We start from the raw sequence: 16,745 nt of genomic DNA, 5'->3' as shown, positions 1-16,745 counted from the left end.
CTGGTTGTCTAAGATCTTGCTTGAGGGAGGCATAGTGAGAATCCATTTTGTCAGACAAAGCTTTAATGGAATCCAGTATAGATGAATGTGAAAGCATGGATCGATCTTTAAGTGGGTTATCAGATTTAGAAGCTCTTCTAAAGAAAGCGGTGGAATCTCTAGAATCGTCATCTGATACTGATACATCTTGGTCAGATAGATTTTTACTTTTGAAATGATCTGTCAGAGTTCTCTTAGGATTCTCTTGGTGTTTTTCTTTTTTCTTCATGAGCTGTAAATCCCCTTATTCCTTGCCTTTACTGTAAGGTATAGAGAAGAACTTGAGGCTGTGACTTCCTTAAGTAGAATAGGAACTGGGGGTAGCCTGGCCGGCACCCCTTATGTCAAGCTATTAACACCACGTAACTAATTACACAGGTCTAGTAATAGAATTGGACTAACTCTAGTAGCTTGGTTTAGTCTTACGCTGTGCCAGATGTTGGTTTGATGACACTAAGGTGTTTTATCCCAGTTATAAAGTGAGGGTTCTTCTGGATGTAGTCCCCCTCCTGGGGAGGAGCCCCCTATGGGTGAAGTGGGTAAAAGGAGTGAGGATATGACCTGGAGGTAATGGAGGCCTGCAGGAAAGGGAGAAGGGGGGACTGAGGTGCCTTTGTGGACTAGGCTGTAACAAACTGTGCAAGGTAGTCGCAGAGGTTATGCCTGCTCGTTGGGCTAGTGATGGATAAGCCAGTTAACCAGTCTGTGTTAAAAAGTCTAGACTAGGCCTTTAATTAGGGAAAAAGGCTTGTGTATTTTCAGGTCTGCCCTGAGGATATGTGCACCGTTAGTTGGAGTATTGTCTCTACATGGTAGGGTAATTAATATGGGCAGATAGTTGGAATGCTCTATTTTAAGAAGCACAGTATGAAATCCTGAGTGTAAGGATGGAAAATAGGCTCCCTTAACGGAATTTATTCCCCAACCTCTGCCTCTCTTCAGCTAAATGTGTCGGCAAAGTTTATTTTCCTGCAGTGTGAGTCCGTAATTGATATTATATGTGGGCTTTTTGTGTTTAACCTTGGTGCTGTTCGTGTAAGCATAGGATAAATTACTTACAGTTCTGTGGAGCAGCTGTGTTGGTCTCGGGCAACTCCTCAGTCAGGTTGCTGTAAGCCTGCTGATATTGATGTACTCCGTTAAGACTACTGCAGGAAAATGGTGGCTTTTCGCGGGCTTCCGACTGATCCCCGGGAAGGAGTGAAATGGCAGACAGCTGAACTATGTGTAGCTCCGGAACATAGTCTCAGGTCCTTGTCAGATGGAGGGAGATAATCGGTGACCAGAGGGGGTAAATGTAGAGCCCAAAGACATCCGTCCTCCGTTGTTGCGATGTAGCCCGCTCAAATTATAGTTCCCTGCTCTCAAGGGACTCTAACGTGAATCCTCAAATCCAACAAGCTGTAATCAGTAGTTGTGTAGGTAGCTAGGGGTGAAATAACTAACTATTTTTCAGTGGTAATAGGGCTTTATATGGGGTAATTTGTCCTATACATTAGAGGAGCTCAGTTCAGCTGCGACCATCCAGCTCTGCAGTTAGCTCCTGTAGTTAGCTCCTGTCTGTATTGCATTGCTACAGGTAAAAAGGGGATCTAATGTCTTTATTGCAATATAAAAGGTAAAAAGGAGTCTTCTGTCTGTATTGCATTATCACAGGTAGACAGGGGTCTTGTGTCTGTATTACATTTTCACAGGTTAAAAGGGGTCATGTGTCTGTATTGCATTATCACAGGTAGAATGGGGTCTTGTGTCTGTATTGCATTATCACAGGTAGAACGGGGTCTTGTGTCTGTATTGCATTACCACAGGTAGAACGGGGTCTTGTGTCTGTATTGCATTATCACAGGTAGAACGGGGTCTTGTGTCTGTATTGCATTACCACAGGTAGAAAGGAATCGTATGTCTGTATTGCATTATCACAGGTAGAAAGGAATCGTATGTCTGTATTGCATTATCACAGGTAGAACGGGGTCTTGTGTCTGTATTGCATTACCACAGGTAGAAAGGAATCGTATGTCTGTATTGCATTATCACAGGTAGAAAGGGGTCTTTTGTCTGTATTACATTATCACAGGTAGAAAAGGGTCTTATGTCTGTATTACATTGCTACGGGGTCTTATGTCTGTATTGCATTATCACAGGTAGAAAGGGGTCTTATGTCTGTATTGCATTATCACAGGTAGAAAGGGGTCTTATGTCTGTATTACATTATCACAGGTAGAAAGGGGTCTTATGTCTGTATTACATTGCTACGGGGTCTTATGTCTGTATTGCATTATCACAGGTAGAAAGGGGTCTTATGTCTGTATTGCATTATCACAGGTAGAAAGGGGTCTTATGTCTGTATTGCATTATCACAGGTAGAAAAGTGTCTTATGTCTGTATTACATTGCTACGGGGTCTTATGTCTGTATTGCATTATCACAGGTAGAAAGGTGTCTTATGTCTGTATTGCATTATCACAGGTAGAGAGGGGTCTTGTGTCTGTATTACATTATCACAGGTAGAAAGGGGTCTTATGTCTGTATTACATTATCACAGGTAGAAAGGGGTCTTATGTCTGTATTGCATTATCACAGGTAGAAAGGGGTCTTATGTCTGTATTGCATTATCACAGGTAGAAAGGGGTCTTATGTCTGTATTGCATTATCACAGGTAGAGAGGGGTCTTATATCTGTATTGCATTATCACAGGTAGAAAGGGGTCTTATGTCTGTATTACATTATCACAGGTAGAAAGGGGTCTTATGTCTGTATTGCATTATCAAAGGTAGAAAGGGGTCTTATGTCTGTATTACATTATCACAGGTAGAAGGGGGTCTCATGTCTGTATTGCATTACAGAAAAAAGTAGTTTTCTACATGATTTTCCATGGAACACAGAATTAATCCCATAAAATAGTGATTATAGCCCATTCTTTGTCTAGGCCAGTTCTTACACTTCATTGCCAATACATAAACGTTTACATACTTACCAAAATGTGTATAGAAACATATTTCCCTGTCATACTTTTTATGTAATACGACACCTACACCTATGTTCTACCTGTTGTTGGCGATCACTGTATCACCTTTAGCTTCATGTGCGGTCTATCCCTGTATAAAATCAGAGGGATTTTTTTTATTTTTTTTATTTTATAATCTCTGGTACTTTTTGTTTCTTAAATCTAAATGTTATTGGTTTTTATACTTTATCAATTAGAAATGTACAGCATTTAGCCTTCTAATCTTATATCATTTTAAACCATGTGTATCAGTATAATAAAATATTATGTATGTGGTAGTAATTGCAGTGTTGTTTGTTTAGCTATGTAAACAGATTGCTTGCGATGAGGCTCCTACAACAGATTTTGCAGTTAATTGTTGTTTGCCTTGTGACCTGCAATGCGCAGCAAATCGATAAGTGTGCAGGAGCTAACGGAATTCCTGGGACCCCTGGACAAAATGGGCTTCCAGGGAGAGACGGGAGAGATGGTATGAAGGGGGACACTGGATTACCAGGTAAAAGCCATTATTGAACTAAATGTACTGTCAGTTTATTACAAATGATTTCATATACAGTACAGCTTAGTTACTGTAAACTATACACAGAGAATTCAGCTTCTGGGCTTTTTTTCAGGTCCATCTGGACCCCCAGGAGGAAATCAAGGGCCAGCTGGACGAGATGGGTTTCCAGGACCCCAAGGGCCACCTGGTGCAACCGGTGAAAAGGGACCCAGAGGAGATATAGGACCGCAAGGTAAAAAAGCACCGGTACTGCATTTTTACACTAATAAATAGCTAAATTCCGCGGCCTGTTGCCATATTTATCATTCGTTTTTGCTCATGACTAGTGTATATGTATGTATGCGTGGTCATGTGTGAGTGTGGGCATGTGAGTGTATATGTATGCATGTGTGGTCATGTGTGAGTGTGGGCATGTAAGTGAGTGTATATGTATGTATGAGTGTTCATGTGTGAGTGTGGGCATGTAAGTGAGTGTATATGTATGTATGCATGTTCATGTGTGAGTGTGGGCATGTAAGTGAGTGTATATGCATGTATGCGTGTTCATGTGTGAGAGTGGTCATGTAAGTGAGTGTATATGTATGTATGTGTGTTCATGTGTGAGTGTGGGCATGTATGAGTGTTCATGTGTGAGTGTGGGCATGTAAGTGAGGGTATATGTATGTATGCATGTTCATGTGTGAGTGTCGGCATGTAAGTGAGTGTATATGTATGTATGCGTGTTCATGTGTGAGTGTGGGCATGTAAGTGAGTGTATATGTATGTATGCATGGTCATGTGTGAGTATGGGCATGTAAGTGAGTGTATATGTATGTATGTATGCGTGGTCATGTGTGAGTGTGGGCATGTGAGTGAGTGTATATGTATGCATGTGTGGTCATGTGTGAGTGTGGGCATGTAAGTGAGTGTATATGTATGTGTGTGAGTGTGTGAGTGTGGGCATGTAAGTGAGTGTATATGTATGTATGCGTGTTCATGTGTGAGTGTAGGCATGTAAGTGAGTGTATATGTATGTATGCGTGTTCATGTGTGAAAGTGGTCATGTAAGTGAGTGTATATGTATGTATGCTTGTTCATGTGTGAGTGTGGGCATGTATGAGTGTTCATGTGTGAGTGTGGGCATGTAAGTGAGGGTATATGTATGTATGCGTGTTCATGTGTGAGTGTGGGCATGTAAGTGAGTGTATATGTATGTATGCGTGTTCATGTGTGAGTGTGGGCATGTAAGTGAGTGTATATGTATGTATGCATGGTCATGTGTGAGTATGGGCATGTAAGTGAGTGTATATGTATGTATGTGTGGTCATGTGTGAGTATGGGCATGTAAGTGAGTGTATATGTATGTATGCATGATCATGTGTGAGTATGGGCATGTAAGTGAGTGTATATGTATGTATGCGTGGTCATGTGTGAGTGTGGGCATATGAGTGTATATGTATGCATGCGTGGTCATGTGTGAGTGTGGGCATGTAAGTGAGTGTATATGTATGTATGCGTGTTCATGTGTGAGTGTGGACATGTAAGTGAGTGTATATGTATGTATGCGTGTTCATGTGTGAGTGTGGGCATGTAAGTGAGTGTATATGTATGTGTGTGAGTGTGGGCATGTAAGTGAGTGTATTTGTATGTATGCGTGTTCATGTGTGAGTGTAGGCATGTAAGTGAGTGTATATGTATGTATGCGTGTTCATGTGTGAGTGTGGGCATGTAAGTGAGTGTGTATGTATGTATGCGTGTTCATGTGTGAGTGTGGGCATGTAAGTGAGTGTATATGTATGTTTGCATGGTCATGTGTGAGTGTGGGCATGTAAGTGAGTGTATATGTATGAATGCGTGTTCATGTGTGAGTGTGGGCATGTAAGTGAGTGTATATGTATGTATGCATGTTCATGTGTGAGTGTGGGCATGTAAGTGAGTGTATATGTATGAATGCGTGTTCATGTGTGAGTGTGGGCATGTAAGTGAGTGTATATGCATGTTCATGTGTGAGTGTGGGCATGTAAGTGAGTGTATATGCATGTGAGTGTATATGCATGTATGCGTGTTCATGTGTGAGTGTGGGCATGTAAGTGAGTGTATATGCATGTTCATGTGTGAGTGTGGGCATGTAAGTGAGTGTATATGCATGTTCATGTGTGAGTGTGGGCATGTAAGTGAGTGTATATGCATGTGAGTGTATATGCATGTATGCGTGTTCATGTGTGAGTGTGGGCATGTAAGTGAGTGTATATGCATTTTTATGTGTGTTGTGTGCTATGTCTGTCTGGCACTAGATGCTATTCAAGATGAGAAGGCTTGAAGTGTAGAAGTTATTACTGTTATAGCTGGATATGCACATATGCTACGCAACCTCATTGCATATGTACACCATGCCTGTTCAGAGAGCTGGCAGTGGTGTGCATTGCATCAGTGAATACCAAAAAAAAAATTTCATAATTCAGATAGAGCATACAATTTTAAACGACTTTCCAATTTATTTCGATTATCTAATTTGCTTTGTTCTTTTGGTATCTTTTGCTATCAAAACATACCTAGGTAGGTTTAGGAGCTATGAGCTAGCTGCTGATTGAGGGCTGCATATATATGCCTCCTGTCATTGGCTTACTGACGTGTTCAGCTAACTTCCAAGTTGTACATTGCTGCTCCTTCAGCAAAGGATACCAAGTGAGTGAAGCAAAATTGATAACATAAATAAATTGGAAAGTTGTTTAAAATGATGTGCTCTGCCTGAGTCCTGAAAAAAAATAAGGTTTCATGTCTCTTTAATTTTTGCCACCATTGACTTTCTGAGGAGTTGTGGTGTGTGAATGCAGGTGCACAGGGCACTTACAGCATATGTGTGTATGCTACTAAAAAAACATTTTTGCTAATGGAAGAATGAAGCAAAAATATTTCTATTCAAAATTGAAATGCACCCATGCAATTTAAATTTTGACCTTTTTTCCCTTTAATTTATTTTGTGTCTGCTCTCTTTAGTGTGTCATTCTAAATAGGCAAGGAAAAATAGCTTGTTAAATCCTCTTTTGTATTCTCAAGGTAAACCAGCCTCAATGGATCTTGAACTACAACGTCAGCTCTTAAAAATAAACCATCATATCAGCAGACTGGAGAGAGGTAACTGTTTCTTCTGTTTGGGATGCAGCATTCATTCCTTCTTTTTTCTTCTGCTTTTGTTCTTTTTATCTAAGTGTCACCCAAAAATACTAAAAATGTAGCTAAATTATAAAGCAGACTGAACTTTTCGGACTAAGAGATTTATTAAGGGTTTCAAACTTTTTGAGGTCCCAGAAATAAAACAAATTTGGAGTTCAGGTTCCATAAAGCTAATAAAATTTCCCCTTGAAGATACGCAATGTCATAAACTAATCAAGTAGTTAAAATGATTTCAACCAGTGTGGTACAATTACTGCTCAAACTACAAACAGTAAAGCATCAATATCATTTAATTCCTTTGTGAAATTAAAAAACGTAGAATAGGTCGTTTGGGTTATAGGCACACTAATTATAGAGACACTAAGGGCCAGATTTCGAGTGGAGTAAAAGCATTTTCGTGCAAGCTATTTCAGGTTTTCTCGATCATTAGTGCTGGTATTGCAAGTTGCAAGTAAACGCGATCGCTTGAGCACAATTTAAGTGAATATGCGTCGGGTTAGCGCATCCTCAGTGCTCAGTACACGCATAATAACTATATCTAATAAAAATGATTTTAAAAAATATTGAATAAAAAAAGTTATAAGGGCTCAAAGATATGAGGTCTCAGGTGTTAGGGGAAAAAAGGCAGGTAAAGGGCTTTAACATTCAGAAAAATACATATACATCTCTAAGGGGTAGATTTATTAACTTCCGAGCGGATATGATTCACTGTAGCGAATCATGTCCGCTCGACATCTCTAAATGCAGACAGCATACACTGTCCGCATTTAACAATGCACAAGCATTTCTGGTGAAATGCTTGTGCAATGCCGCCCCCTGCCCACTGTCGGCCAATCGTCCTCTAGCAGGGGCTGTCAATGCTTGTACAATGCCGCCCACTGTCAGCTAATCGTCCTCTAGCAGGGGCTGTCAATCATCCAGATAGGATTGGGATGATTTCAATCCGCCACCTGAGAGGTGGCAATGCACAAGCATTTTTGCAATGACCGCTGCTTCTTAACTCCCGTTAAGTAGATGAAAACATGAAAAAGCATATTCATGCAATATTCATACTTAATAAAGTGTTATACTCTGCATTTTACTGTAAGGTGACTATATTTTGAAATTAAACAAAGCAAATCAGAGTACATTGGAAACTTTTTGTTGCTATTATTTGTTGAAAAGCAGGTAGGTATGTTTAGGAGTAAGCATCTGACTAGAGCACTAAACGACAGCACTTGTTATACACTTTTTGAGCACTAGGTGGCAGCTGTGTATAGAGAATGAAAAAACAATGCACTTTGTTGCAAAACGTTTCCATATATTGCATACTCTCGAACCTACCTAAGCATGATCTTTGACAAAGGAGGCAAAGTGGACAAAGTTAATTTGTTCATAGAACTAAACTGAACCTTAAAAATCAAATTGTACGCTCTGTGTGAATCATGAAAGAAAATGTTTGGTTTTCATGTCCCTTTAAGCTGCCGGTCCTAAACTGATCTAACCTCATGCTTTATTCTGTCCTTGGATTTTACTAATTCTGATTATGTTACTTCTGTTTAAAGCCTATGTATATTTGTATTTAAACCTCTTACTCATTAACTACTTAAAGGGACACTAAAAAATAAATCTATTTTGTAATCATAGTATTGAAACCTAGCTCTTACAACATTCCAGTGCTGACCTGTTTGCACATGTGCAGCAACTCTCCTTGAGATACCTGCAGTGTAACCTAGGTTCCAAAAAGTATTTAATGTCCCTTTAAGAAAGTTAGTGATAAATGTCCCTTTAAACTGAGGATTAGTGTTAGACAATTGTAATAAATTACTCATACCAATGTTTGACCATTTCAGAATATTTTTGCCAAAACTGAAGCTGTGTAGACAAATAGGGCTAGGACCCAACTCTAATAAACTTCAGTGATCGCAAGTAGTCTAGAGGTGTAAGCAGCCCATTAAATATATAAAGAAGTATAATCTCAGCCTATCAAGAAAATAAAACAGATGTTCTTAATATCAATATAACTTCCCCTCCACTACTTGTCTGTGTAAACCTCTGGTAGTGGCGGCACTGTCTCTGTTAGGGTCAAAAGCTGAAGGCTTGCTTTTTTTTCTCACGAATCCCCAATAGTTTCCACTGTCCACAAGGAGCATGCAGTCGTGTAGGGTAATGAATGGAAATGAAAAAGGCGGTACGTCTGCAGAAACACGTTGATGAAGTTGTACCACACTGTATGGCTCACATAAAAGATCTATATTCTCTTTATTCTTGTGAGTACTTTCCACTTAGTACCCTTTGGAGTTCTGGTTGTATTACACAATTGCATTCTCCTAGTTTCTGAGGTTATTGTATTCTGGACTGTGGAGCCATTGGGGCCCATTTATCAAGCTCTGTAAAGACTGCTGCTCCATAACCTGTCTGCCTACTCTGAGCAGGCAGACAGACATCACCGCAATTCAACCCAATCGAGTACAATCGGGTTGATAGACACCCCCTGCTGGCGGCCGATTGGCCGCGAATCTGCAGGGGGCGGCGTTGCACCATCAGCTCACAAGAGCTGCTGGTGCAATGCTGAATAGGTAGAGCGTATTGCTCTCCGCATTCAGCGAGGTCTGTCGGACCTGATCTGCACTGTCAGGTCCGACAGACCTTTGTGAAATATGGACCATTGTCTGGGAATATTTGAGAAACAAAGGAGAGTCTTCGGGTTTCAACTTGAGAGAGACAGTACCACTACTACCAGACATATAATATTAGACCCTGCAGTCCTGTATAATGGCATGTAAAATTATATACGTAAACATTGTTATGGATCTTGAAATGGACGATAGTTTTATACAGCTCTGTACAACTCCACATTTGGCCTTACTTGCTATCACTCAGCTTCACAAACCTACAATCCTTAGTGGTGGCTATTTTCCTCCATTTTAAAATTTCTAGAGATAATGGTACCAGTCACCTCCCCCCCCCCCCCCCCCAAAAAAAAGGGACAATTCCTCCTAAAAAGAGACATAACAAGTATAACTTATTTGCAGGTGGTTGAGTTATAACACAAATTTAGCTAGAATTATTCGTATTTATTTGGTATTAAGTCCTTTATGCTTTCAATGTTTTCAAAATTAACAATACTCTTGCATACATCTCAGTTCTAGTTTTGAAAGGAATGGTTATGGAAGTAGGTGATAAGATACTGGCTACTAATGGAAAGGAAGTGGACTATGCCACCACCAAAGCCACCTGTGAAGCTGTGGATGGAAGAATCGCAGCGCCAATGAACGATGAAGAGAACAATGCTGTCTTAAGTATTGCAAAGGAGTATAACAGATATGTGTACCTGGGAATAAAAGAGGGACCAAAAGTGGGACAATTTCATTACCTAGATGGGGCACCAGTAAACTATACGCACTGGAAAAAATACGAGCCCAGCGGCAAAGGACTAGAACCATGTGTTGAAATGTTCACTGACGGCCAATGGAATGACAAGACCTGCAATCAATATCGTCTCACTGTTTGTGAATTTTAAACCCAATAAACGTTTGTTCTTCTCAAGTTTTGCATCCAAATAAAACTTAGATTCTCTGTCTTATTTTATAATTGTATGTGTTGTCTGGATCTAAATAAATCAATTATAGAGAGAGAGCATTAGAGTATCTTGATCTTGCTGTGCTGAAAAATAATTCTTTATTTTTTAGGTCCCTGGGTGTGTGTCTTTGCCTACTAAGTAATATAGTTGTAGTTCTTCTTAACAGCCAGTGAGCAATTTAGCCCTAGGGATTAGTTATGCACAAACATGCACTTCCTGTTCATTTCAAAATCAATTAAAACAGCCTTAACATAAGCCTTTTCATACAAAACATAATGTTTGAATGGTTTATTTTTCATATGCATTAAGGAGACAGTAAACATTTTTTAGCATTATTTTGTGCAGTATGTAAGCAGTAGTCAGTGTCTCACCTGTTAAAAAGCTCCTCTCCAATACATTCAGTATCCTCCTAACAATTACCGATCCCCTTTTCTTAGACAGCCTGACAGGGGATGATTATTTTTTTTTTTAAACCATAACACAGAGTTGATGGCAAATCACAACCTGATCAATATTGATATTCACTTCACTGGATAGAGCAGCTAACAGCATAATATCATAAATAAAAATGTTATCTTCATTTGAAACAGAAAGAGTTAAGGGTAGTATAAGGTTAGAGTTAACCCCTTGATTGTCAGAGAGTACTATTATGCATTGCAAAGCCAATGTTTTATTAATTAAAGGGACATAATGCCCATATTCTAAATCACTTGAAAGTGATTCAGCCTAACTGTAAGAAGCTGAGAGGAAAATATCACTTGAACATCTCTATGTAAAAAACAAAGATATTTTACCTCAAAATGTCTTCATCTCACAAGAGTAAGTGCTCTGTGAACAGTTATCCTTCAGCTACTGTCCAGATGCAGGTTATTAAAAAAAAAAAAAAGCCCATCAGCAGTGCTGAGGTCATGCTGATCTTTGCTGTGATCTCATGAGGTTTCATAGTAAACTTCCTTAAACTGAAAAGGGAAATAACATTACTGTGCCTGCACATGCCAGATACGTGGGAAGAGCATCCTGATTGGCTGCTTAACATCTCTTTACAGTGGGGTGTGAATACTTAGGACATTTTTAGATAAATATCTTCCTGTTTTACATAAAGTTTTTCAGGTGATATTTTCATGTCAGCTTTTTACAGTTATGCTGCATCACTTTCAAGGGCTTCAGCATTTGAGTATCATGTCCCTTTAAAATACCATTTGCAATATATTTTAGGAAGAAAAAAATAGATGGGTAGATACATAGATTGGATAGATAGAATGGATATGGTACATGGATATGATATATATATATTCCAGAACTGTCTAAGCATTAAAGAAAACTTTTTATTGAATATTATGGAATCTGGAAAAAATATATAGTTCAATAAATATAGGAAAAATGAGAAAAAAAATATTGTTCTTTGTGTTTTGTTTGAGTGACCAAATGGGTTTGCTGAGAATGTTTATACCAGTTATATTATTAACTACCTAGTAGTGCAACTAAAGTTTATGTTCAATAAGGAAATGTATGTTTTTATTGCTGGCTTATTGGTGGCTTCATAGTGCATTTACTCCACTAATAATATATTGTATCATCATCTGTATTCATTAATTAGTAACCACTTTACATGCAGATTCTCATAAATTTTTTGTGGACTTTTCATGTCTTAGCTGTTCTGCACATGCTCAGTTCAAAAGTTAATATATATCCATAAACAAAATGTTTATATATAAACTGAAGGGGCAATCAGATGGAACAGTACGATGATTTGCTTTTAAATGTTTTGTTTACATTGACTGTAAATACAATTAAAGGAATATTTCAACAATATACAAACTCAGCTGTAAAATAATAATATTGCACCTTTTTTTCTATAAATATGGAAAATCTCTGCATGAGCAGCCACAAAAATACAGTGCTTGGATATTTAAGGTAGATTGGATATACAGTATATGGTAGGTTATAAAGGTGTGTGTGCACAGGTATGCATTTATATGCAAGTGTGAATATGCATGCTTGTGTGTTAGTGTGACTGCATTTATATGTGCATGTGAGCACTCAAAGGGGCCTATTTATCAAAGGTCTTGCGGACCTGATCCAACAGTGCGGATCAGGTCCGCAAGACCTTGCTGAATGCGGAGAGCAATACGCTCTCCGTATTCAGCATTGCGCCAGTAGCTCACAAGAGTACTCGATCGGGTTGATTTCCTGCGATTCCTGTCCGCCTCATCAGAGCAGGCAGACAGGGTTATGGAGCAGTGGTCTTTGTGACTGCTGCTTCATAACTGCTGTTTCTGGCGAGTCTGAAGACTCGCCAGAAACACGGGCCCACAAGCTCCGTTCGGAGCTTGATAAATGGGCCCCAAAATGTGTTTTGGAATTTGGTTCACTTAATATAGGTCCTGACTGGCTGAAAACATGGCACACTTTTGTTTGACAAGAACTGAAATCTTAAAGTGATGGTAAACACTCCCCTGTATAAAAACCGGAATGTTGGCGATAATTTAGATAGAGTTTAATTCATCAGCTGTAATGAAGAGGAACAATTATTTACATTTTAATGTAGATAGGAAATTCAAATTCCCCACACTCCGCCGCCCACTTCAAAAGTAAATTTTTCTGTGAGCTAAAGGTTTGAATTGTTGTCCAATCAGCCATTTCCCCATATGGCACTTTTGTTGCAGCTAGAGCATTGATTGGAGAACAATTCAAACCGTTAGCTCACAGAAAAATTTACTTTTGAAGTGGGCGGCGGAGCGCGGGGTATTTGAATTTTATATCTATATTAAAAAGTACATTATAGAGCATCTTTGTTACAAATGATTAATTAAACTCCATCTAAAATATCACTAACATTCCAGATCTGATTTTAAAAATGAGAGAGTTGAGCATCACTTTAACTGCCCATGTTGCAAGACATAATATGAAGCTTATGTTTGCATTGTTAAAATAATACTGATGTGCGATTGCCACAAGAATGAACAGGGTATAGTATGCAATTATATACATCAACTCTAGAGGGCACCAGTTGCTTATAATTATCAGTGTATTGATGAGCAAAATTTGTGTGTCATATTGCATGAATTGCAGAGAATAAGCCAGTTAACGTTAGTAACGCAGTAATGAGCACTCTCAGGAATTTCTCTTTAATTCTATCATGAAACAACTTTCAACAGGGTCACTATTAATGCACACAATTTGTTTTGGTGAACTGTACTAAGTGTAATTCAATAGAATTCTGTTTGCAACTAGTATTACAAAATGTAAAAAACACAAACATATTCAAAAAATCCTAAAAATATTTAAGAGTTATGTTGACCTAGAATATTTTATGTATAAAAAATGAATACCCAGACCTGAGGGCCTAAGGCAGCTTATTATAGAGTCAGGTGGTGCCTTATTGCCCATAACTCACTTATATACTGATATTAATGTGCCTGTGAGATATTATTATGTATCTAGAGCTTCATAAATTGTATCATATTCACCAGCCAATCAGAAAATCCTGGTATGTACAGAACTGTATGTTTATAGGGAGCACAATATAATGTGCCCTATTTGTTTATTATTTAACTGTAAAACTGATTGCTTTTTTTAATACATAAGGTTTCACACACACGCCTATAAATATAAATATTATGTCTTTACTTATTAAAAAAAAATATAATTATACAAATAAGATATTGTTTAAATTTAAAACTATGAAGAGAAATATATTAACTAAACAATGTATTACATCATTTCTTCTGCATTTGTAGGTATCCGAAACCTCCAAATTCACACGTCTAATATACACACATACATATCCACAGACACACACTTACATATATATATATATATATATATATATAGACAGCAGGCAGGCCAGCACTCACAGTTAACATTTCATCTACCCAGGGTGCTTCCATGGTATTGCTAGTAGTAAAGAATGGGGATGCACTCGCCAGGATTTCCAAAGTTACCTTTAATGTAACATTTCGGGGTGTTACCCCCTTCGTCAGACAATACAAAATAACAAATTTGTTATTTTGTATTGTCTGACGAAGGGGGTAATACCCCAAAACGTTACATTAAAGGTAACTTTGGAAATCCTGGCGAGTGCATCCCCATTCTTTACTACTATATATATATATACACACACACCTTTGGGCCCTTCCCAGTCCAACACCTTGTCATATACCATATCCCTTTTATATCACTGTTTACACATCTGTAGTAATAATAAATATATATATATATATATATATATATATATATATATAAAATATATCTTAACCCTTTCGTGACTGGGTTATGAAGTCTACATCAGAACAACGTTCCGATGTAAACAAATTATGGGATCGGGTCTGGGGGGTGTCCCTCCAGACCGCGATCAAATCCTGCAAGCGCAGTTGGCTTCAGGACAGCTGTTGGCTATGCCGTTGTATTCCGTCATAACGACTTTAAAGCCCAGCACCGTTGTGACGGAATACAATGGCATAACGGCGGGAAAAGGTTAAAATAACAAGAGTGTTGCATTGAGCAATGATACTTTTTTTATTGGACTATCTATACAGTTATAATTATCAGATTATGTCTTGAAAACCAGGATGGTGTTGCAGAGGTCTGTGAGTGCAGGGAGAGGAGGACTCTTTCTTTCCTTTTAGCCATTCTGTGCTTTAAGATATAGGGGTAGATTTAACAAGCAGCGAGCGGATGCTGCTTTCTACCCCCGAAGTTTCAGGTCGTAAGACAGCTGTTCCTTAACTAAATAGGGTTTAGGTCTGGAGACATGCTTAGCCAGTCCATCACCTTTACCCTCAGCTTCTTTAGCAGGCAGTGGTCATCTTGGAGGTGTGTTTGGGGTCGTTATCATGTTGGAATTCTGCCCTGCGACCTAGTCTCCGAAGGGAGGGATCATGCTCTGCTTCAGTATATCACAGTACATAATGGCATTCATGGTTCCCTCAATCAACTGTAGCTTCCCAGTGCCGGCAGCACTCATGCAGACCCAGAGCATTAAACTCCCACCACCACTTGTCTTTGTACTCCTCACCTGGTTGCCGCCACACACTCTTGACACCATCTGAACCAAATAAGTTTATCTTGGTCTCATTGGACCACAAGACATGGTTCCAGTAATCCATGTCCTTAGTCTGCTTGTCTTCAGCAAACTGTTTGTGGGCTTTCTTGTGCATCTTCTTTAGTGTTTTTAATTAATGCTTGTATCATACAGGTATAAGAAGGTGTCGGACCGGTCTCCAGGTATGCAGTGAACAAGTGCGCATGGGCACGAAACGCGTCTGCGTGGAGACCGGCCTTTACACCTGACCGCTGTTACTGCTGGCTCTGTTTGTTGTTTGCCGAAGTTAATGGCACACGTTTTTAACCTCAATAAATTTATACTCTTTTTTATCTTACCCTGCCTGGTATTTGCCTGAACCATATACTACAGAAGAATTTGAGTGCTTGTTTGCGATAGTGCGCTTACCTTCATTTCTGGAGATTTGTACGTTTTCTGTGGGCGTATCTGGCAGATCCGCCTGAAGAAGCAGCCTATTGCAGCACTAACACAAGGGGGTGTGACCCCGCCCACGCTCCATAGTGTCGGCATCTTACGTCGTCTGGACTGACGGTGAGCGCTGCTCACGGGATTTCCTTGTGAATAATCTTCTTTAGAAGAGGCTTCCTTCTGGGACGCCAGCCATGCAAACCAATTTGATGCAGTGTGCAGTGTATGGTCTGAGCACTGACAGGCTGACCCCTCACTCCTTCAACCTCTGCAGCAATGCTGGCAGCACTCATACGTCTATTTCCAAAAGACAATCTCTGGATATGACGCTGAGCACGTGCACTCAACTTCTTTGGTCAACCATGGCGAGGCCTGTTCTGAGTGGAACCTGTCCTGTGAAACCGCTGTATGGTCTTGCCCACCGTGCTGCAGCTCAGTTTCAGGGTCTTGGCAATCTTCTAATAGCCTAGGCCATCTTTATGTAGAGCAACAATTCTTTTTTTCAGATCCTCAGAGAGTTCTTTGCCATGAGGTGCCATGTTGAACTTCCAGTGACTAGTATAAGAGAGTGTGAGAGCGATAACACCAAATTTAACACACCTGCTCCCCATTCACACCTGAGACCTTGTAACACTAATGAGTCACATGACACCGGGGAGGGAAAATGGCTAATTGGGCCCAATTTGGACATTTCCACTTAGGGGTGTACTCACTTTTGTTGCCAATGGTTTAGACATTAATGGCTGTGTGTTGAATTATTTTGAGGGGACAGCACATTTACACTGTTATACAGGCTGTACACTCACAACTTTACATTGTAACAAAGTGTCATTTCTTCAGTGTTGTCACATGAAAAGATATAATAAAATATTTACAAAAATGTGAGGGGTGTACTCCCTTTTGTGAGATACTGTATATACATGTGTGTGTGTTTGGATATATATATATATACACACATGGATAGATAGATAGATAGATAGATAGATAGATAGATAGATAGATAGATAGATAGA

The 16,745-nt window shown here is 39.2% G+C and overlaps 1 protein-coding gene across 1 annotated transcript; it reads left to right on the top strand.

Annotated features, from left to right (window-relative positions):
• The first annotated feature begins 3,366 nt into the window (after positions 1 to 3,366).
• Positions 3,367 to 10,199, top strand: LOC128640385 (pulmonary surfactant-associated protein A-like). The gene is made up of 4 exons (XM_053692877.1): positions 3,367 to 3,538; positions 3,657 to 3,776; positions 6,581 to 6,658; positions 9,823 to 10,199. Exons 1-4 carry the CDS (start codon positions 3,367 to 3,369, stop codon positions 10,197 to 10,199), a joined length of 747 nt encoding a protein of 248 aa, XP_053548852.1.
• Positions 10,200 to 16,745: the final 6,546 nt, after the last annotated feature.

The sequence above is a fragment of the Bombina bombina genome, chromosome 9 (genome assembly GCF_027579735.1).
Source record: "Bombina bombina isolate aBomBom1 chromosome 9, aBomBom1.pri, whole genome shotgun sequence".
In the NCBI taxonomy this organism is placed as follows: domain Eukaryota; kingdom Metazoa; phylum Chordata; class Amphibia; order Anura; family Bombinatoridae; genus Bombina; species Bombina bombina.
This window is presented reverse-complemented; position numbering and strand designations above follow the sequence as displayed.

Excerpts from the sequence above, each read along its gene's own strand:
- LOC128640385 (XM_053692877.1), top strand. The coding sequence starts at position 3,367 with ATGAGGCTCCTACAACAGATTTTGCAGTTAATTGTTGTTTGCCTTGTG. Across the intron at positions 3,777-6,580 it reads AGGAGATATAGGACCGCAAG|GTAAACCAGCCTCAATGGAT; the intron begins GTAAAAAAGCAC and ends TGTATTCTCAAG. Across the intron at positions 6,659-9,822 it reads TATCAGCAGACTGGAGAGAG|TTCTAGTTTTGAAAGGAATG; the intron begins GTAACTGTTTCT and ends CATACATCTCAG.